Source organism: Eutrema salsugineum, unplaced genomic scaffold (genome assembly GCF_000478725.1).
Source record: "Eutrema salsugineum unplaced genomic scaffold, Eutsalg1_0 scaffold_10, whole genome shotgun sequence".
In the NCBI taxonomy this organism is placed as follows: Eukaryota; Viridiplantae; Streptophyta; class Magnoliopsida; order Brassicales; family Brassicaceae; genus Eutrema; species Eutrema salsugineum.
The window spans coordinates 11,239,057-11,259,357 of NW_006256908.1; the positions used below are offsets into that span (position 1 = coordinate 11,239,057).

General features: G+C 39.1%; 5 protein-coding genes across 6 annotated transcripts; 3 read left to right on the forward strand and 2 right to left on the reverse strand.

Moving 5' to 3' along the window:
* The first annotated feature begins 2,634 nt into the window (after nucleotides 1-2,634).
* LOC18026475 (cytokinin dehydrogenase 1) lies at nucleotides 2,635-4,898 on the forward strand. Its single transcript, XM_006411355.2, has 5 exons — nucleotides 2,635-3,451; nucleotides 3,612-3,739; nucleotides 3,828-4,088; nucleotides 4,186-4,448; nucleotides 4,537-4,898. Exons 1-5 carry the CDS (start codon nucleotides 2,635-2,637, stop codon nucleotides 4,871-4,873), a joined length of 1,806 nt encoding a protein of 601 aa, XP_006411418.2. The 3' UTR covers nucleotides 4,874-4,898.
* A 771-nt stretch (nucleotides 4,899-5,669) lies between these two features.
* LOC18026476 lies at nucleotides 5,670-10,866 on the forward strand. The gene is made up of 13 exons (XM_006411356.2): nucleotides 5,670-5,709; nucleotides 5,854-6,190; nucleotides 6,274-7,639; nucleotides 7,724-7,963; nucleotides 8,169-8,298; nucleotides 8,507-8,659; nucleotides 8,738-8,976; nucleotides 9,076-9,145; nucleotides 9,290-9,496; nucleotides 9,733-9,968; nucleotides 10,062-10,140; nucleotides 10,223-10,357; nucleotides 10,481-10,866. The coding sequence occupies exons 1-13, from the start codon at nucleotides 5,692-5,694 to the stop codon at nucleotides 10,658-10,660; spliced, it is 3,390 nt and encodes a 1,129-aa protein (XP_006411419.2). The 5' UTR covers nucleotides 5,670-5,691; the 3' UTR covers nucleotides 10,661-10,866.
* A 382-nt stretch (nucleotides 10,867-11,248) lies between these two features.
* Nucleotides 11,249-13,539, reverse strand: LOC18026477 (S-formylglutathione hydrolase). Its single transcript, XM_006411357.2, has 7 exons — nucleotides 13,257-13,539; nucleotides 12,673-12,790; nucleotides 12,490-12,537; nucleotides 12,187-12,383; nucleotides 11,899-11,997; nucleotides 11,743-11,808; nucleotides 11,249-11,587 (listed from the first exon to the last, which is right to left on the reverse strand). The coding sequence occupies exons 1-7, from the start codon at nucleotides 13,401-13,403 to the stop codon at nucleotides 11,408-11,410; spliced, it is 855 nt and encodes a 284-aa protein (XP_006411420.1). The 5' UTR covers nucleotides 13,404-13,539; the 3' UTR covers nucleotides 11,249-11,407.
* A 1,035-nt stretch (nucleotides 13,540-14,574) lies between these two features.
* LOC18026478 (glycerol-3-phosphate dehydrogenase [NAD(+)] GPDHC1, cytosolic) lies at nucleotides 14,575-17,426 on the forward strand. 2 transcript variants are annotated; one of them, XM_006411358.2, is made up of 6 exons: nucleotides 14,575-14,727; nucleotides 14,995-15,947; nucleotides 16,064-16,285; nucleotides 16,366-16,613; nucleotides 16,709-16,848; nucleotides 17,076-17,426. In XM_006411358.2, exons 2-6 carry the CDS (start codon nucleotides 15,293-15,295, stop codon nucleotides 17,197-17,199), a joined length of 1,389 nt encoding a protein of 462 aa, XP_006411421.1. In that variant the 5' UTR covers nucleotides 14,575-14,727; nucleotides 14,995-15,292; the 3' UTR covers nucleotides 17,200-17,426. The 2 variants fall into 2 exon arrangements, with proteins under 2 accessions (XP_006411421.1, XP_024003975.1); XM_024148207.1 differs by having other exon boundaries at nucleotides 14,575-15,947.
* A 159-nt stretch (nucleotides 17,427-17,585) lies between these two features.
* LOC18026479 lies at nucleotides 17,586-19,880 on the reverse strand. Its single transcript, XM_006411359.2, has 6 exons — nucleotides 19,676-19,880; nucleotides 19,452-19,520; nucleotides 19,273-19,338; nucleotides 18,997-19,172; nucleotides 18,683-18,883; nucleotides 17,586-18,547 (listed from the first exon to the last, which is right to left on the reverse strand). Exons 2-6 carry the CDS (start codon nucleotides 19,486-19,488, stop codon nucleotides 17,651-17,653), a joined length of 1,377 nt encoding a protein of 458 aa, XP_006411422.1. The 5' UTR covers nucleotides 19,489-19,520; nucleotides 19,676-19,880; the 3' UTR covers nucleotides 17,586-17,650.
* Between the last annotated feature and the right edge of the window lie 421 nt (nucleotides 19,881-20,301).

Here is a 20,301-nt window from a genome sequence, read left to right on the forward strand (position 1 = left end):
TAAATAAAATACTATATTTATTTGGTGGATGATGAAATGGAATTCATAGGGTCTACAATACAAGCAATATAATAGGCAATAATGTAAAAATTAAAACTTTAAAAAGAGAAAAAGAGAATTGGAGGAGAAAGAAGAAGACATAGTTTTCTGAAACGAAAGAAAGAAAATAACCCATCACTGCAGAAAAAAGGTATCTCTATATAATTGAAGACAATATGAACCTAATTGTCAACGAACTAGCCAATGAGCCCAACTCCCCAATCACCACCTCGACATTCTATCTTGGGGACCATTTCTCCCTCTCTCTCTCTCGAATATCTTTAACTTGAAATTGAGATTATCTATCATGGTGTAAATATCCGGTTTATGCAAAAATTGACAAAAAAAAAGAGAAGAAGTTGGAAAATAGAGATTCATGTATCACATATATAGAGTAATGATTAAATATGTTTGTGGTGTCTAACCTTATTTTTGCGGCAATGGTGGTGGTTTAATATCATATTGTGCGCGCATCATGATGCCATTTAAACAGTTTTAATGCCCAACTATCTTCTTATTGCAATCTTCACGGCGATTTACCTGTGAAATTTATATTAGAAAAGAATATATAAAATGAAACTTTTGAGTGGAAAGTGACACTACATTGAGACCTGCAAAAACTCGACAAGGCTGAAATAAACAACTAAAAAGAATTCACCCACAGAACAAAAAACCTTTACAAAGAAAAAAACCAAACAATTTAGTGCCACTAAAATTGATAGAATGTCAATAATGTTGCTGTACGGAAAGGGACTCACTTGGGGTCTACTGAAATTCATGCTCTTCTTTATAATTAGTGCATTGATCCTCTAGAACAAGAAATGGGAGATACTGATCGGTTAAGTGTAGCCATGAAGAGATGGAATTTTTTTTTTTTTTTGTGTCACTAGACTGAAATGCACTGTCATGCATGTCTATATAGAGAAGAAAGAGTATCTTATAAGGGGCAGCAAAAAAGGTTACTTCTGTGTATTTTGTCCACTACAGCGACCAAGGCATCGTGAGCTACGATTGCAAAAACAAAGGTGAATTAGCCAATGCCCCCAATAATTGGGACAATGTAATCATGAAATTAATATCAAAAATAAGAATAAAGCAAAATAGAATGTAACACTGCATTATGAAAAAAAGGAGAAGCAGAAAAAGGTGTAATAATGCTTAGACCACTGGTTTTCATTGCACACAAAGGTCACATAAGACAGATACACGACGAAGGGTAGTTATTCATTGCAAATCTACTGACATAATTGGTCACTGTAAACTTTTTGCTTCATAGACTCGTTGAGTCATTATATCCTACGACTATATTTGTTGGCTGCCACTTGATATTACTAATAAGAAAGTAAAAAACACAAAGAGAAAAAAAGAAAAAGAAAAAGATGAGCGATATCAGTCTAGAAATTCAACACTCCTATTCAAATGAGCAAAATCATAACCTTTTTATTTATAGGCCATTTATTCGCGGTGCCTCCTTTGTTCAGACTGTCACTCGACTGCCCACATTACAATCTTCTTCAGCCTTTGCCCTCATATTTCCCGACTGTGTAAAGAAGGCCCCTACATCTTTCAATCACATAACAAAAAGAACTTGGTGTTATTGGAAGACACAACATATACATACATTATCTTTATTGCAAGTACCAACAGTTATCTTTATTGCAAGTACCAACAGTAGTATTGATATTACTATTTATCTCCCTTTGAACTGTCCTTTTTTTTATTTATTATTTTTATGATAATTTTGAGCAAAGAGCACATATCACCCTCCAACTAAGGTCAAATTATCATGACAAGGCTTTACTTGGTATTTATTTCAGGACCACCAATAAGAACATAAGCCTAGAATCTTTTATATGCCCTTCAATATGTCATGCTGAGAGTTGAGACTCTTTAATGAGCAACACAAAGTTCTTCCACATACAGATGTAGGACTTTTCCTTTCTTAATTGGGAAACTTATGGCAAGAGAAGATACACATGAATAGCACCGATCATGCTAGGATGGAAACTTTTATAAGCAAGAAGATTATTATTTCTCCTAAGAATCTGGAGCAAGAAATTCTTGGTTACAACATATGTGTTTCAGACAGCTCTGCATCCATCCTGCAAGGAATAGTAGCCAGTGTTGATGTTTGGTCCTAAGTGGTAACTTAGTTCCAAGCTTAATAGTCCAAACTCAAATAGTGCAAGAACTGACAAGATAAACTGATGCAAAAATGGTCCAATAAAAAGATCCAATGAGGTCACTAGTCTGAGTATAGATGGTGGTGGGCAAGATTCTCTTCCCTCAAACTGAGCTCAAGTACCATGAGACCCAAGTAGGGGCCCTACTGTACATGCTCTGAGAGTAAGCCTAGCCAAGAGACACAATAATAACAAGAAGAAAAAACTATGCAGTAAAACAAAAGTTTTTACCTTTTAAGCAGGGAGAGAATGTATGTACTCGGGATGTGAACTGTTAACCTCACATAAATCAAAGTTGAGAAAAATAGGAATTAAAACTACCTTTTTAGTAACTTCCTTCCTATAAAATATGCAGAAAAAAAAATAAAAATGTGACAAAGATATCTTAATTTACAGCAAGAGACAAAAAGTAATGGCAATCCAGCTACATAGTGAACACAAGTATATGACTGTACCGCCCAAAACCTTTCCTTTAAATTCCCCTCTCTACCTCAAGTTTACCTCTACTTCCTCCATATCACCCCGTCTCTCAGTCTTTTCAATTTCTCTCAAGAAACTAGAAATGGGATTGGTCTCATCCTTACGGTTTCGTAGACGAAACAACAAGACTTTTCTTAGAATCTTCATGATCTTGGTTCTAAGCTGTATACCAGGTAGAACCAATCTTTGCTCCAATCATTCTGTTAGTACCCCAATAGATTTACCTCCTGGAAATCCTTCAGATATTCGTTCCTTGCTAGATTCACTAGATTTGGAGGGTTACATAAGCTTCGATGATGTTCACAATGCGGCCAAGGACTTTGGCAACAGGTACCAGTTACCACCTTTGGCAATTCTGCATCCGAGGTCAGTTTCTGATATTTCATCAATGATGAAGCATATAGTGCATCTGGGATCCACCTCAAATCTTACAGTAGCAGCCAGAGGCCATGGTCACTCGCTCCAAGGCCAAGCTCTAGCTCATCAAGGTGTTGTCATCAACATGGAGTCGCTTCGAAGTCCTGATATCAAAATTTACAAGGGGCAGCAACCGTATGTCGATGTCTCAGGCGGTGAATTATGGATCAACATTCTACGGGAGACTCTAAAATCCGGTCTTTCACCAAAGTCCTGGACAGACTATCTTCATCTGACTGTTGGAGGTACTCTATCAAACGCTGGAATCAGTGGTCAAGCTTTCAAGCATGGACCCCAGATCAACAACGTCTACCAGCTAGAGATTGTCACCGGTACTTCCTTCATGCTATATCTCTATGGTAGACTCAAAAAATATTTGCACCCTGTAAAGTAAAATAAGAGTGTGTAATAGCCAATGTGCAAACATGCAACGCACACTTGTAATTTGCAGCAAAGATAAATAAACGAGTTCTATTTCACATGTTGAATCAGGGAAAGGAGAAGTAGTGACCTGTTCTGAGAAGCGGAATTCTGAACTTTTCTACAGTGTTCTTGGGGGGCTTGGACAGTTTGGCATAATCACCCGGGCACGGATCGCTCTTAGACCAGCACCGCATATGGTAAAGTTCCATCTTAAACATGCCTATTGGAATATGTATATAGTGTCTAAGCTTCCAGTTTTCTGACAGTGAAATGCATTTTTAATAGGTAAAATGGATCAGGGTACTCTATTCAGACTTCTCTGCATTCTCAAGAGACCAAGAACATTTGATTTCAAAGGAGAATACTTTCGACTACGTGGAAGGATTTGTGATAATCAATCGAACAGACCTTCTTAATAACTGGAGGTCGTCATTCAGTCCCAACGATTCCACACAGGCAAGCCAATTCAAGTCAGATGGGAAAACTCTTTATTGTCTAGAAGTGGCAAAATATTTCATCCCAGAAGAAGCTAACTCTATGAATCAGGTAAGATGTGAAAACAGTTTATCTTCAGACTTAAACTTGACAATCACTATAGATCAAACTGTTGGTTTCTAACATAGCAGGAATGGTTGCACTGCAGGAAACCGAGAAGTTGCTTTCAGAGTTGAATTATATTCCTTCCACTTTGTTCTCATCTGAAGTGCCATACATAGAGTTTCTGGATCGCGTGCATATTGCGGAGAGGAAACTGAGAGCAAAAGGTTTATGGGAGGTTCCACATCCCTGGCTAAATCTCCTGATTCCCAAGAGCCGAATATTTGACTTTGCTACAGAAGTTTTCAACAACATTCTCACAAGCAACAGCAACGGACCTATCCTTATATATCCCGTCAATCAATCTAAGTAAGTGAGCAAAATGTCAAAAGGAAAATTCTTCCAGTGATTCAGAGATAATAGATTACTAACCATGTTCTAACACTTTGTGTTGCAGATGGAACAAACGCACATCTCTGATTACTCCAAATGAAGATATATTATATCTCGTGGCCTTTCTTCCCTCTGCAGTGCCAAACTCCTCAGGGAAAAATGATTTAGAGTACCTTTTGAAGCAAAACCAAAGAGTTCTTAGCTTTTGTGCAGCAGAAAACATCAATGTGAAGCAGTATTTGCCCCACTACGAAACTCAAACAGAGTGGAAATCTCATTTTGGCGACAGATGGGAAACATTTGCAAAGAGGAAATATGCATACGACCCTCTGGCGATTCTAGCCCCTGGTCAGAGAATTTTCCAAAAGGCAACACATTTATCTCCCATCCAACTTCTCTAAGCCAAAAGGCAACATCCAGTCCTCAAAGGTGCCAAACATCAGAGCTATGATACTGCCAAAACATAGAACTGTATATCGCAAGCGCAAACTCAGCTAGGCAGAGAGAGAGAGTGAAATTCTTTTTTTTTTTTGGAAAACAACGAATTTTAGAGTGAAACAGACTGCGACAGTGTATAGGATCCATACACTCCTACACAGTGTCATTATAGCAGGAAATAGCTGAGATGAAATGTTCCAAAAACTCTTAAAACATTCAGCAGAATCTGTTTCTAGCTTCCCAACATGTAAAAATATCATTTTTTTTTTTTGCTACAACATCTTCTCTAAGACCCTAACACATATCCATTGCAAAAGGAATCTACAATATTGTTCTATATACAACTCCTGAAACATCTGGATCCTATTGTCTAGTCTAAGCATACAATCGACAACAACTAAAATTGAAAGTCTTTAAATCAAAATTTAAAATGCAAAAGCGAAATCGATTAAGCTACAATTGAATTTTATGGAGCCGCGGGAGAATCCGGATCTGATCCCATCTCGTTTATTGAACCAAGCTTCAATTTTTCGATCAATTATATAATCTGCTACAACCATCGTGTCCACGATTAAACTTATCTCTCGCAAAATCGCAGAAATTTGGCGCCTTTCCGCCATGAATGAATAGCCCCGAGCATAGAAGCTTTTTGTTTGTGATTTCAAAATTTCACTTCGTTTGTCACGAGTGAAGTAATTATACACACGTGTGTATATATACAGTATGTATATTTTATTTTATTTGATGAGGGCGGTCAGGCGAAGCAGAGACGCTCCTGGGAATGGCGAAACAAAGTTTGGTAATAATCAAAATCCCAAAAACCCTAAACTGTTGAGAGACACTCTACGCACATTCACCTGCTTCACCTCAGCACGCAAGTAGATTCGTTTCCTCGATAGATTCTTTTCTAAAGCCCTAAAATTTCAATTTTTGATTTTGAAAGTATCGAATAATGTCTCCTCCGGCGGTGGAGATTGGGTCTCCGGTTGAAACGGTTTCTCCTTCGCTAAACCCTGCCGGTGAATTCTTCTCCGCATTTTTTCCGGAGAGTGTCCACTCTCGCGATCAACGAAGCATGCACGCTTCTTCCTCCTCCTCTACAGAACCTGGTATCGGGAATGGATTCCAATTCGGGTTCGGAGCTGGTTCTGGACAAAGTACCAAGACTCGATCGAAGCCGAGGCTGGTCAAACTGAGGAAGAACGGAAGAAAAGTGAAAGGAACCTCTCTTTCCGGCGATATCCTCTCGGGTTTCAATCCATTTGCGCCGCCCAGTAAAGGTAAGTTGTGTTTTTTTCACATTTAAGCCGTAATTTGATTTTCTTTGCAGATTCGGTTTATTGGAATGTTTTGGTGTCTGTAGGTAGTCTCCATATGAATAGTGGCAATGATAGAAATGATGGCGAGTCACCTGGGGATAAACATTTTGTCTTTGGGGCTAATGGGAATAGTTCTGGTGCAAAAGGTTCTAGTACTGGTAATGCCCCATCGTCTGATGAGGAGGAATTTAGCACACCTATAGGTGACTATGACTTGGGTTCGGAATCCACTAAACAGCATTCAGATGGAGGTTTAGGAAAGCTTGGTAATGATATTCCGGCAAACACCAGGCCGTGTAATGAAAGCACACCTTGTGGTGCGGGAAATGGGTTTGATAGTGGTGAAAATGGAAGCTGGAAAGATGTCCAGAATCCAGGTGCGTCTGAGGAGGTTTTTCGAGGACAGAATGACATAGACAAGAATGCATCGGAAAGTAAATCTTGTTATGATACTTGTAGAAAGTCTAACAGTGTGCAAAATGCTCATAGTGAAAGTATAGATGATTCTGAATGGAACCTGCGTGCTGAGATGGAGAAACTTAACATCAGTGGTACCAGAGTTCATGGTGGCAACGGCTATGAGGAAGCAAGAAAATCCAGTAACGCGCCTGCATTTGTTTTTGGTAGCTCTGGAAAGGTTGATGCTGAATGCAAAGATGTGGCAACACCAGGGCCATGCGCTTTCAGCTTCAATGGTTTTCAACAAAGTGATAATGCAGCGGATAAAAGACCTACTTATCATTCTGATACCACCAACATAAACAACCTAACAAGCACTACCTTTAATACAAGAACAGCCTTTGACGATTTCAAAGTAGATCCTTCTGTGCTTAAGAACAGTCTGTTTCCAGAAGTGAGCAAAAATCTAGTACATTCGCGAAGAAATCGTTTATCCAAGGACAAGAGATCTAAGAAAGACAAGGAAAAAATGAAACAGCAGGGTCCAAATCGATGTAACGATCAGGCCTCTGTGGGAATTCAGTCTCAAGAGAAACGAAGCTCCCCTGGATGTGGCTCACCCATGGATTTTTCTCCTTATGAAGGCGAGAAAGCCAGCTATCATTTTCCAACAGAAACTCCTCTGACATCAATTGATCCCTCACAATCGAGAGAACATGTAAATTCCCGCTCTAGCAATGACTTCAAGGTTGCCTCAGCCAGGGATCATGTAAATAGTTGTATGCCGGAATTTTCTTTCTCAGCTTCCAGTTCTCAGGGAAAAATACCAAATAAAAAGCTTGCAGCTGTAAGGAAATATAAGAGGAAAGTTAATAACAGTTTTCCGAAAAACAATCTTAATGCCGCCAAGCAGAACAATCAAGAGAATCAACCTGTGAATACAGGTCAAGCTACACAGGAGTCAGGCTTTGCATCTGCGATGCCTGATGCATGTGAGGTTTGGCGACTAAGGTATCATATACTATCTCAAGAACTTCCACACTGGTGCTTTTTGAATACTTTATAACAATTGAGAGAAGTAATGTTTTGTATCAGGGGAAATCAAGCCTACAGAAATGGTGATATGTGTAAAGCTGAGGAATGTTACACACATGGTATTAAATCCTCCCCGTCAAGTGATAATTCAGAATACTTCATAAAGCCTCTTGCGCTTTGCTATGGCAACCGCGCAGCAGCAAGAATTTCTCTTGGAAGATTGAGGGAGGCTATAAGCGACTGTGAGATGGCTGCTTCACTTGATCCAAGCTACATTAAAGCGTATATGAGAGCTGCAAAGTAAGTTTAAGGTGTACTTTTCTCGAGTCAATTTGTTCTTTTAGCTTAAGCTCTACCTCCTCTTGACACCAGCTAAGGTTTTAGATCGATTTTGCCAAGCAAGTGTAAATTCTAGCAATAACGATCACACTATGTATCTAGTAAAATTGATGATATGTTAATTAGTGGAATTGATTTATTCTCTTTTATTTTATGTTTGTTGTAGCTGTCATCTTGTGCTGGGGGAACTTGGATCAGCAGTGCAGTATTTTAATAAATGCATGGAATCCGCCTCTAGTGTCTGCTTGGATCGACGAACTACTATAGAATCAGCTGAAGGTTTACAAAAGGCTCAAGTATGCATTCTTTCCTCAGCTAGATCAGTATTATACCATGGTCTACTCAAAATAATTTATGCGTTATCAGTTTGGATGTCATATATCGGATTTTTGTTCGTGCAATAGTGTTCTTAATCAGCACAGAGGTCTTTTGAACCAAAAAAAAAATCAGCACAGAGGTCTGTTAATGTCTAATTGAACGCTTATTTACTTTACTTACCGGCAGGAGGTAGCTGAGTATACCAACTGTGCATCCATATTTTTGGAGAAGAGAACACCCGATGGTGCATCTGACGCATTGGTTCCAATTGCAAATGCCTTGTCAATTAGTTCATGCTCAGATAAATTGCTTCAAATGAAGGCGGAGGCCCTGGTTATGGTAAGTCGTCTTTATAGTTCAGTTCTCAAAGTTGAATTATGCTTTCACTGAGCATGACGTTCCATGTCAATTTTGCAGCTCCGACATTATAAAGAAGTGATTGAGCTTTGTGAGAATACCCTTGAGACGGCTAAGAGGAATACTGTTTCAGCAGGGATTGGTGGCATCACAAATGTTGATGGATTACAGTCTACGCATCACTCACTAATAGTTTGGAGATGGAACATGATTTCCAAGTCGCACTTTTACTTGGGAAACCTTGAGATGGCCCTTGGTATATTAGAAAAGTTACAGCAATTGGGATCTAGCCACAACGAGTAATCACTTTGTCTATGTTGTGCAATAATGAACTTATTGGTACGCGTGTTTTCAATTTATTTGTGATCCTTGCTGAAAATCTATGTTTTGCTCGCTAGGAATCAGGAAGACTGTCGTGAGTCACCGGCTTCTTTAGTGGCCACCATTACTGAACTTTTATGTTACAAGGTATGCTTTATAATGAAACTGTGTGGTATCGTGTTGTCTTTATCATCAACAGTTCTGATCAATCCTTCATCACTCATACTGCTGAATAAAAATGTTTTCTTTTTTGGTGGTTACATTTACCAGAGTTTATCCCTGTGATTGCAGAACGCAGGTAATGAAGCTGTTCGGGCAGGAAAGTACATGGAAGCAGTAGAGCAGTACACTGCTGCACTATCAAGAAATGTTGACTCACGCCCTTTTGCAGCAATTTGTTTTTGCAATCGTGCGGCTGCTAATCAGGCGTTAGTCCAGTTTACGGATGCAATTGCTGACTGTAGTCTTGCCATGGCTCTTGATGAAAACTACACAAAGGTATATGGCATTTTTTTTCGCTTTCTACTCATGAACAAACAAATTTGTATATATCTTTTCCCGCTTAGCTAAACTGAGCTTATTCCAAGATTTTTCTAGTGATATTTTTTAGACAAGGAGAATGCATAATTTTTTTCCTTGAAATGTGATAAGGTACACAAAGCAGTATGTAACCATCAATTTCATGGAATGAGGGTTCATAAAAATTTCAATCCTACTTGTCCTTTCATTTTCAGGCAGTTTCCAGGAGAGCCACACTACATGAGATGATTAGAGATTATGATCAAGCAGCTAGTGATCTCCAGAGGCTTATCAGCATTCTCGTAAAGCAAAGTGATGAGAAGAGAAAAACGTCAGATACATCTGCTGATCGTGCAAGCAGCAGGAAAGAACTAAGGCAGGCCCGCCAACGGCTGTCTGTAATGGAAGAAAAATCGAAAGAGGGCATTCCTCTGGATTTCTTCCTCATCATGTATGCTCACTTTTCACAGTGAAAGTGAATTATACCATTATAGTTTATGCTTATATTCATGCTATCTTCTATTCTCGTTTTGCTAATTTGCAGGGGAGTGAAGGCATCTGACTCTGCTGCTGATATCAAAAAGGCTTACCGCAAAGCAGCTCTTAGACATCACCCAGACAAGGTTATCTGTCTTTTTACTTGATGACAATGTTGCAAAACAGTATTTTACAGGTGCTGATATTTCCTTTTTGATGTGTATTCAGGCTGCACAGATTCTTGTCAGAAGCGAAAGCGAAGGACCATGGTTGAAGGAGATATTAGAAGAGGTTCACAAGGGTGCAGATAGGCTCTTCAAAATGATTGGAGAGGCATATTCAGTTCTTTCTGACCCAACTAAGGTTCGCTTTCTCTTAGCAATTTCCGCTGACAAACCTTTTAACGTGATTATTGTTTGTCCCCTATGAACACTTAGGAATAGAATGTCCCACGACTTTTCACTGATCAGATTTTTGTTTTGACAGAGGTCGGACTATGAACTTGAGGAAGAGATTAGGAAAGCGAGGGCATCTAGAGAAAGTTACAGAAGCAGAGGAAACAGAAAGGCTGCAGAAGCAAGTAGCCCTCCATATCAGTCAAGCCCAAGCAATCGATACTGGAGGAACAGCGAGAGGACATATCGAAACACGCCTTCTTGGTGGTAGAACGCTAAATTTTTCTTGGTGGCATAACTCATAAGCTATAGGGATCTGCTGGGTTACTCCCAGGTGAGTTATTCCAGAGCTACTGAAGTAAGATCATAATTCTCTCTGCTTTGCGTCATCCTCGCAAGCTCTCACTTTAAGAGGCTATTCAGTGGAAAAAAACCGTCCTTTGATCCCTAAAAACGACAGAGACGAAGTTCCAAAGACGACGATGAAAAAAGCAAGATTTTTGAGAGGGGTTATTTTGCCTCATCTTTGTATTTGTACATTTAGTCAAGTATTTCATAAAAAAAATGATTTTACCCTCCACATTCAGATACAACTGTTGTAAGGCAGTGTCTTCTCTGCTCAAGTAATTTGTTCTACTTCCAAGCGATAAAACGTAAAATAAGCAAAAGAGTTTTGATTTTTATGCAGTGTACATAACACGCTTGCAGAGTTTTGAGTCCAAAATTGGCCATCTTAGATAGATATCTGAGTTCTTGTATCTTGTCGAAGGAGGTATGATGCTCAGCTGTTGCAACCCTCAGACACTTCTTTCAGCTCAAATTATTTGTTAACACAAATTAAGGGGCTACAGGGTCTAGATTTAGAGATGAAGCAGAGACAAACTTTTTTATTATTATCTTAGGCAAAACATCACACAGACCAGTTATTGAACACAAAACATGACAAGTCCACTAGCTTTATTGATTGATACTAACATTTGGACAAAGCCAAAGCCGGAAGCCACGCAGCTGGACTGAGCTAGAGCTCAAGGGCTTGAGCATGGTGGCTAATGTGGTCTTCGATGAATGTGGCAATAAAATAGTAGGAGTGGTCGTATCCTGGCTGCATACGGACTAAGAGCGGCGCATTCACCTTTTTGCATGCCTCCTCGAACTTGTTGGGCAATAACTGATCAGGGAAGAACTGGTCGTTTTCTCCCTGCATTAGATGGAGTTTGACAAATTTAGCATTAACTTAACAAATCAGTGTTTTGGTTCGCAAGGGGATGCACACCACATTCCCTTTATGTTAGTAAGCTACAAGATTGCCGACACAGTGAAGACGAAGAAGACCATGATGTAAAAGGGTTTTACCTGATCAATTAGAATTGTGGCAGACAGATCGTTGAACTTTGAAATAAGACAAGTGGCATCGTATTCCTGAGATTCAAGAAAAACGCAGAGAATGAAATCACTGTAGTGTGGTGGCTAAATGCATACCAAAATAACTTTCTAAGGTTCTTCCTTTACCTCCCAAGCAGCCTTGTTGTCACCTAGATAATTGGTGAATGCCTTCTGTCCCCACGGGCAATTTATGGGATTGGCAATTGGTGCAAACGCAGACACGGACTGAAATTGCCACACATACAAAAATATTTTTTAAGAAAATGATCAAAGAGTAAGAAGTTTTGAGCTGAAACATGTTATCCACACCCCATTCTAAGTTCCAGACGTTGTACTCACAGCGCTGGAGTGTCACAAGGAAAGTCACATATGTCTTAACGCACAGAATAACATAAAAAATACTGAAATTAGTACCTTATACTTATCGAGGTTCTTCAGGTAAATAGTAAGAGCTCCATGTCCACCCATGGAGTGTCCAGAGATAGATGCTTTTGCTGTGTCCAGCTGAGATAAGTTTTCACTCAGGAGTTTTGGCAACTCTTTGACAATATAATCATACATACGCCAGTTCTTCCATTTCTCCTGTGTAGCATTGAGGTAAAATCCAGCTCCTAATCAAACAGGAAAGAAAGAAAGTTTAAATACTAGTAAGACCAAACCAATACAACTTGTTCCGTAAAAGAAGTGTGCAAAGCAGAGGTATGTAACGTTGCATACCTACACCGAAGTCGTAACTGTCTGCTTCGCCTTCAATATTTAGTCCTCCTACAATTATCAAAACCATCACGGATTAGCAAACGAAAAGACAATAAATTTTTTGGTTTGTTTAAACATCAAGGGAAGATGATAAACCAGAGTAAAACCAGGGCAAATAAAACAAATGAAAATATTGTGGCTCACTTGGAGAAGTATCTGGAGAAACAAGAGCAATGCCGTGGGTAGAAGCAGCACGTTGAGCCCCGGACTTGATGATGAAATTCTCGTCTGTGCAGGTGAGGCCAGAAAGCCAGTAAAGCACCTGTCAATCAACAAATTCGAGAATCATTTGTCTAAACAGCCAATTAGTGGGTTTGAGTAGCATGATTTTGAACGAATCAAGGCAATAAAAAATCCAAAAACAATCATGCAAAACTAAAGTTTACTTCTTAGAGATATGAAGTAAATATGGAAATTGGGACAAGTCACAAAAGATGCCCCTACTCTTTGTCTTCATAAGATTAGCAAAGATAAAAGAGGGAAATTGAGACAAGTCACAAAAGAAGTTCGTACTCTTTGTCTTCATAAGATGAAACTAATACGACCAGACAAAGAAAAAGAAGTATCGAGGTGGAGCTGAATAATGAATTTTTCCCAACAACATAAATGAATCCTATTATACTGTAGATAAAAAAAAAATCAAATCTTTATATAGGAACCCGAATCGAAATAACTAAAATAAGAAATGAGATCAGACACTAATACGAAGATAAAGGAGGATCACATACAGGGAACCTTTTGGAAGATGAGGGAGAAGGAGGGAAGTAGACTGAGAAAGTCATGGAACATCCGAGTGTTGGGCTGTGGTGTTTGTATCTTTTGTTGTAGCCATCGAACATCTTCGTGCTTCCGATCTCGCTTAGCCCAGTATCCATTATCTATATCTCTCTTTTTCTCACTCACTCACTCTCTCTCTCACTCTGCAAATTCCGGAAGAAAGAGCAGATGATGCAGCGGAGAAGGAGAAGAAGAAGAAGAAAAAACGATCGAAGGAGAGAGGTTTATCGCTTTCTACAGTGGACAAGAGCCCACTGAAAATATTTCCACATTAACCCATTAGCAGCATAGCCCATTAAGCAAGCCCACCTGAGTAATAAAGTCAAGAACCTCTCTACCGACCAGAGGTTTCGATTTCATTAAATACGAAAAAAATTGTAACGTGTGTGTGTTAGTGTAGCTGGACTTTTTTTTGTTATTTGAAGGCGGAGGAGGTGCTGCCCAACTGTTCTTACAACTATGATTTGTTAATGTTATTTTTGTTCTTTTTTTTTTCTAGATAAACATAGAAATCGTGATAAGTAATATGTTAAAAACCATCAATCTTTATCTTCTGAAAACCATTGTGTAAATAAATGGACACTAGACAGACAAAAGAAACATTGACGGAAAATAAATATACAAAGAAAATTAACCGTCTAAACTGCGTAGACGTCTTTGACAAAAAGTTGGATTTTTGCATGAACCGATTCGATTAAAATCCGGGTACGTTCGAGTTATAGAACACTGGTAAAAGAATAAAATATATCAGGGGAAATCAATTTCATTATAAAGTGTGTTTTTGTTAGGTGATCAAATCATTTATATATCAAATCACAAGCCAGATAATGCATGAATTATTTTGTTTTTTTGTTTTTCCTTTGCGGCGGTCCCATTTATTTATCTTCTTTATTTATTAACTTGTGTAAATAAATATATACATGTGATTGTGTTTCGGTGTCTGATAAATGCTGGTATAACTAAAAATTCACCAAAAAGTTGTTCAGATTGAAAATCCAATACACCCCGAAAAATGGATGAGAGTGTAAAGAAAATGAAGAGACTAACTAATACCAAAAAAATGGTAGTAGTGTTTTTCTTGAGCCATTAATGACAGTGTACGAAGTTAGGCACCTTCCCTTAAATACAACACTTTAAAGCAAAATTAAACAAAAAAAAATAAAAAAAAAAGTCTTTCCCTTTCCTCAACTGTACCCATCAATGCTTATGACTCCATTCCTCTCCCTTGCACAAAAGCTTGCCTCTGTATTTAATTTAACTCTTATCAAATTTTCCTTATCTGCATGCAAGTTTTATGATTTTTGTGAGTAGATATAGATACTCAATATTTTGTCATGCGTTTATTTTTCTCTCTTGATTTGGCAATTCTCGTGAGTTGATTTTGGATTTAGATATATTTCTTTATAGTTGCCGACACGAAAGGTTTGTTCTTGACTTGTACTTTGTTTACGAACTTTCTTTTTTTTCTTGTTTGTTCTTGTTGGGTAGATGAACAACTCAAGACGGAGCTAACAAAGTTTGTTTTGTATTACCATAAATTTCATTTATTTTATTCCATAATCTTTCTCTGGATTTCTTTTTTTTCTGTCCGCATTTCGTCAGGTTGCAGCATTATCTATTTAAAGCTTTTTTCGGTATCTATTGCATTAATGTCCGGTTTTTGATTTCCATTTTTGTGTTATGTGGCAGAAGAAGCTACAACAAAAAAAAAGAACATAAAAACCTCAATTTGTTTGGTGAGAAAATTCTGAGTTAGCGAACCAAGAAAATCTTATTCTTTCTGAGCAAGAAGCTGATTGGTAATGCCCAAGTTGCTCTTCTTCTTCTTCTTCTTTTTTCTATCAAATCCTACTTGATTTCTTTGTTCTCTATGATCCAAACCCATATATAAATCTATAGAGGATTACATAAAACTCCAAAAAACCATTTCTAGACATTGTTCATTGCCTTTGGTTTGTGTTGAATTTCTCTGGTGTGGACTAAGAAAATGGTGGGAAGCATTGAGGCCAAGAGCCTGCTATCAAACGGGTCTGTTCAACATAATGGTCTTAATCTGGAGGAGAAACTTGATGATTTTCGTCGTCTATTGGGGAAATCAGACAAGGATCCGTTGAGGATTGTAAGTGTTGGAGCTGGTGCTTGGGGAAGTGTTTTTGCAGCACTTCTGCAAGAAAGCTATGGAAGTTTCAGGGATAAGTTTCAGATCAGAATATGGAGAAGAGCTGGAAGAGCTGTGGATAGAGCAACAGCTGAACATTTGTTCGAAGTGATCAATTCTCGGGAAGATATCTTGAGGAGACTGATAAGACGCTGCGCTTATCTGAAATACGTCGAGGCAAGGCTCGGTGATAGGACGCTCTACGCGGATGAGATATTGAAAGACGGGTTTTGTCTTAACATGGTTGACACGCCGCTTTGCCCTCTCAAGGTTGTGACAAATCTGCAAGAAGCTGTGTGGGATGCTGATATTGTTGTTAATGGATTGCCTTCAACAGAGACACGCGAGGTGTTTGAAGAGATTAGCAAGTATTGGAAAGAGAGAGTTACGGATCCGATTATTATATCTCTGTCAAAGGGTATTGAAACTGCTCTTGCACCAGTTCCACATATCATTACTCCAACAAAGATGATCCATCAAGCAAGTAAGCTTCTTCTTCTTCTTGATGTTACCCTTTGTATTGAGTATCTTGCTTAGTTCTGAAAAATGTTAAAACTCTTTCTGGAATTGGTTCTCAATTTTTGGTGTTTGTGGTATCAGCTGGTGTGCCGATTGAAAATGTGCTGTATCTTGGTGGACCAAACATTGCTGCTGAGATTTACAACAAGGAATATGCAAATGCTAGAATCTGCGGAGCCGAGAAATGGAGGAAACCACTAGCAAAGTTCTTGAGACAACCTCATTTCATTGTTTGGGACAATAGTGATCTTGTGACACATGAAGTAATGGGAGGTCTCAAGAATGTGTACGCCATTGGAGCTGGTAAGTTTCTGCGTGTACACTAGGATTTAAGTGATTCCCTCGGCTTTTCACGCATTGATCCTACTCGTTTGTCTTTCCAGGAATGGTGGCAGCGCTTACTAACGAGAGCGCTACAAGCAAATCGGTGTACTTTGCTCATTGTACATCAGAGATGATATTTATAACACATTTACTAGCAGAAGAACCTGAGAAACTTGCAGGGCCTTTGCTAGCTGACACTTACGTGACCTTATTAAAAGGGCGTAACGCGTGGTACGGTCAGATGCTCGCCAAAGGGGAGATAAATAGAGACATGGGTGATAGTATAAGCGGGAAGGGAATGATTCAGGTACTCCATTCTAACTGAGAACAATCCTTGAAAGAAGTTTGATGATTTTGTTGTCTATCATGCTTATGTGTGAATGTTGGATTTTTGTTGAATAGGGTGTTTCTGCAGTGGGAGCGTTTTATCAATTGCTTAGTCAGTCTAGCCTAAGCATATTGCACTCTGAAGAGAAGAAACCTGTAGCCCCAGTTGAATCATGTCCTATTTTGAAGACACTTTACAAGATACTTATCACAAGGTAAATATATGAAATCTGAAGAAAGTTTCTACGTTTACAAAAATTTGATAGACAAAAAAAGGTTTGATTTTTTTCCCGAGGGTCTGATTTGGTGTGACATGATGGGAAATCAGATTTCTAGTTTACATGAATGTCTTGGAGTTTGTGAGACATTGAAGTCATCAGAAACTTGCTTCTTTGATTCTCTAATGAATTCTGTTGTTCAATTTTGTGTCTGGATATTGCAGAGAACAATCTACACAAGCAATTCTGCAAGCATTAAGGGACGAAACATTGAACGATCCCAGAGATCGTATTGAGATTGCACAGAGCCATGCATTCTACAGGCCTTCCCTTCTAGATCAGCCTTGATTAAGTCCATGGCTCTCTATAATCCAAACTTGTTTGTTCTGATTACGAAAAGATACAACATGAACTACTTGTGCAAACTGTAGATTCTTCTGCGGTGAAACATTATAGCTTTAATGGAAGGGGTAGTTTCACTTGTGTCATGTCTTATTCTTATTCAGTCTCTAGTCAATACGATCCTTGTACTGTATCCTTTTCTTTATGATCAATAAAGGCTTTATTTGCTCAAATGATTTACTGAAAGAAAGAAGAAAAATCCTTTTTTTTTTCTTTTACTACGCAAATATCAACTTCAGTATCCCAATAAGCATTCTAACTTTAGACTATCCTGAAACGACTCTAAAAGCCAAGCAAGCTCCGTATGGTTATACAAGCTAATGGTAGTACCATCGAGTCCAAAAAACAAAGAGGACTGTTCTGTAAGGTCTAATGTTAACTATACCAGTGAGATCGGTTATGACTCCATTTTCTGCTCTGTACAATCGGCTGGCTGCAAGTTTAGCTGGTTGATTATCTGTTGAAGCAGATCTTCTTTCTTGAGCTTAGAGTAATGTGTCATTTTCAGCTCCTTTGCTATGCTTCTTAACTCCTTGCCTGTCTTGTTCTTCAACTCGCTTATTGAGGTCACTGAGTCACCCATGGTCTGCCCATCTCTTTGTCTAATTCGTTCTATCAACTCCGATGTTGAATCTGAAAGCTGTGCTGGAACACTTGAACCCCTGCTGAGTTTAGAAGTTGACTGGGTTGATTTTTTAACTGGATCAATATCAATCTCACCAGCTTCACCTCCTACTTTCGGCTTGGTGTTTCTGATAAAACTTGTGTTCATGCCTTTAGATTTCCTCTGTCCCTTCTTTGTTAGGTCTGGCCCAGGCTTCAACAGTGCATTGCTCTCTGCCTTTTGTCTTGCCACGGTAGGCGAGTTTACGATCAGCTCGTCTTTAACAGCAGTCTTCACAGCTTCGGACTGTGAACTTTTGATTCTATCATCACATGGGGTTTCTCTGCCTTTCTCCGATGCATCACACATCTCTAAGCGAGACTCTGTGGTAAAAGGTTCAGAAGAAGTTTCGATTTCTTGCTGCTGATCCTTCAACATTTCTCCATCTTCGTTTGTAGCATTTGCCTTTTCTCTCACCTTCTCGGTGGTCTCTAAACCCAATGGCTTCAAAGTAGAACCTCCAATATTCTCTCGGCTTAGCTCAGATAGAGATCTGTTCTCGGGGGCTTGTTTTATAGGATCAAACACTTGGTCAGTAACCAAGGATGAAGGAGAATGTTCCTCCGCTTCCTCACTCTTGCTTGCAAACACAGGGCTAGAAGAGATATCTGCATCTTCTGCAACCTTTCCCTTTAAAAAAAAAAACACAGAATTTTCACTACAAACATCCGAGCTGCTCGTTTAGGTCTTTAGAACAAGAAGCACAAAACAAGATTCCCATGGATGCATGGTAATGGATTCAGAAAAGAAGCAATCTTTACATACCTCCTCAACTGTTATTGGGTCATTTGCTGATGTCTCCTGAGGCTTTCTTGTTTCTGGGTCAATTACTTGAGTGTCGTTACTAGAATCTTTTGTCTCCTTAGTTTGAGCATCACTGATACTGGATGTGTTTTCATCCTCATCGAGAGCCGATTTTGCAGAACTTGTGTCAGCATCTGGAGAAATAGCACTGAGGGTCTTGTCCTGTTGAACACATAACAGTAGTAGTCCTCATCAATCAGTGAACACAAATCACACACAAGAAAGCCAGAAACTTTCGTGCAAATTCCGCAAATAACATCAAATCAGACTCTTACCGAATCAGAAGAGACTATTTCCGGCGAGTCACCGGCTCCAGAGGAAGCCATATCCTTTTGAAGCGAATCCGAAACCTTGTCAAGCTCATTGCTTTCAGTATCTTGCTTCTTTCCGTCCAATATACGCCGCACTTGCTCACAGTATTTTTCGTTCTGGTACTCTTCTTCGAGCACATCTAAACACACCATGGAAACCCAAAAAGCAAAAACCGATTGTTCTCAAAGAGAATCACAGTGATGATAAAGATTCAAAGCAACCACAATTCTCAGTCGAACCTGTTCTGGGATCAAACCAGAATTCATAACCACGTAAAGGCTTGAAAGGGGGCTCCTCCTGCACAACTAAAAAAAGAAAAAAAAAAAAAAAAAAAAACAACAAGCATTATGCACAAGACTACAAAGATTATAAAACCATATAAGAACATGACGATTGATAAAAAGAAAAAAACAAGTACCAGGTGGCGGACCCCAGAGATCATCATCATCATCCATGGTAAAGAAAACTGAAAGCCGCAAAATTCATCCTGTAAAAACCAACATTTTCCTCCCACATTATAAAATTCCGAAGAAATTCTCACTTAAGAAGCAATCTTTCACCAACCTCGAAACAAAATGCGAGAAGAAACAACAAAATTTACAGGAAGATGAAGCGAGAGAGTGAAAAGACTCTAAACCATACCGGAAAGAAACAATCCCGCGGAAAAGACGAGAAGGAGTACGCCGATCAATGTTCTGAAGTTTAAGTGGGTTTCTAGGGTTCGGAGAAAGGTCGGCGAGAGAATTTAGTGAGAAAGAGAGAGAAAAAGGCTGGGCAGTGAAAGCGACGAACACTCTGCAAATATAGAGAGAGAGAGAGTGAGTGTAGAGAGAGAGAGGTCGGTTAAGTGGTGAACGGGGAGGCTACAAATGGTAAACCAACGGAGGCGCGTGGAGGGAAAAAAGTGTTCCCCGTTTCGCCGGTTTAGAAAATCGTGGGGACCCACCTCAAAACTGAAATCTCAACCGTCAGATTAATTGACTTTTCTTTGACCATAGTCTCCGTTTGTACAGCATGGCAAATGGGGATAATGTTCGTGTGTATACGAGTTACACGTATGCTCTCAGATGATTTATTCTTGATCCAACGGTTAGGAAACAATGACGAGTCTTAATAATAAAATCTCGAATGGCAAAACCGTAATAATATGGAAAGGGTCCCGCGAGACTTGGGTTATATATTTTTCTTTATTGAACTGACATCTGAGAACGACGTCCGTACATTTGTTGCTTTTCCCAAAGATTTTCTCTTCCGCGTGACAAAGATTA

Bases quoted from the DNA above. Each gene is read 5' to 3' on its own strand.
- LOC18026476 (XM_006411356.2), top strand. The intron at 7,964-8,168 runs GTAAGTTTAAGG...TGTTTGTTGTAG, and splicing joins GCGTATATGAGAGCTGCAAA to CTGTCATCTTGTGCTGGGGG. The intron at 8,977-9,075 runs GTAATCACTTTG...TTTGCTCGCTAG, and splicing joins TTGGGATCTAGCCACAACGA to GAATCAGGAAGACTGTCGTG.
- LOC18026479 (XM_006411359.2), bottom strand. From the start codon at position 19,488: ATGGATGATGATGATGATCTCTGGGGTCCGCCACCTG. The intron at 19,339-19,451 runs GTACTTGTTTTT...TTCTTTTTTTAG, and splicing joins TCTCTGGGGTCCGCCACCTG to TTGTGCAGGAGGAGCCCCCT. The intron at 18,884-18,996 runs GTAAGAGTCTGA...TGTGTTCAACAG, and splicing joins AAATAGTCTCTTCTGATTCG to GACAAGACCCTCAGTGCTAT.
- LOC18026478 (XM_024148207.1), top strand. From the start codon at position 15,293: ATGGTGGGAAGCATTGAGGCCAAGAGCCTGCTATCAAACGGGTCTGTT. The intron at 15,948-16,063 runs GTAAGCTTCTTC...TTGTGGTATCAG, and splicing joins AAAGATGATCCATCAAGCAA to CTGGTGTGCCGATTGAAAAT. The intron at 16,614-16,708 runs GTACTCCATTCT...TTTGTTGAATAG, and splicing joins GCGGGAAGGGAATGATTCAG to GGTGTTTCTGCAGTGGGAGC.
- LOC18026475 (XM_006411355.2), top strand. From the start codon at position 2,635: ATGGCAATCCAGCTACATAGTGAACACAAGTATATGACTGTACCGCCC. The intron at 3,452-3,611 runs GTACTTCCTTCA...ATGTTGAATCAG, and splicing joins CCAGCTAGAGATTGTCACCG to GGAAAGGAGAAGTAGTGACC. The intron at 4,449-4,536 runs GTAAGTGAGCAA...TTTGTGTTGCAG, and splicing joins TATCCCGTCAATCAATCTAA to ATGGAACAAACGCACATCTC.
- LOC18026477 (XM_006411357.2), bottom strand. From the start codon at position 13,403: ATGGATACTGGGCTAAGCGAGATCGGAAGCACGAAGATGTTCGATGGC. The intron at 12,538-12,672 runs GTGAGCCACAAT...TGATAATTGTAG, and splicing joins TTCTCCAGATACTTCTCCAA to GAGGACTAAATATTGAAGGC. The intron at 11,998-12,186 runs GTACTAATTTCA...TGGCAATTTCAG, and splicing joins AGAACCTCGATAAGTATAAG to TCCGTGTCTGCGTTTGCACC.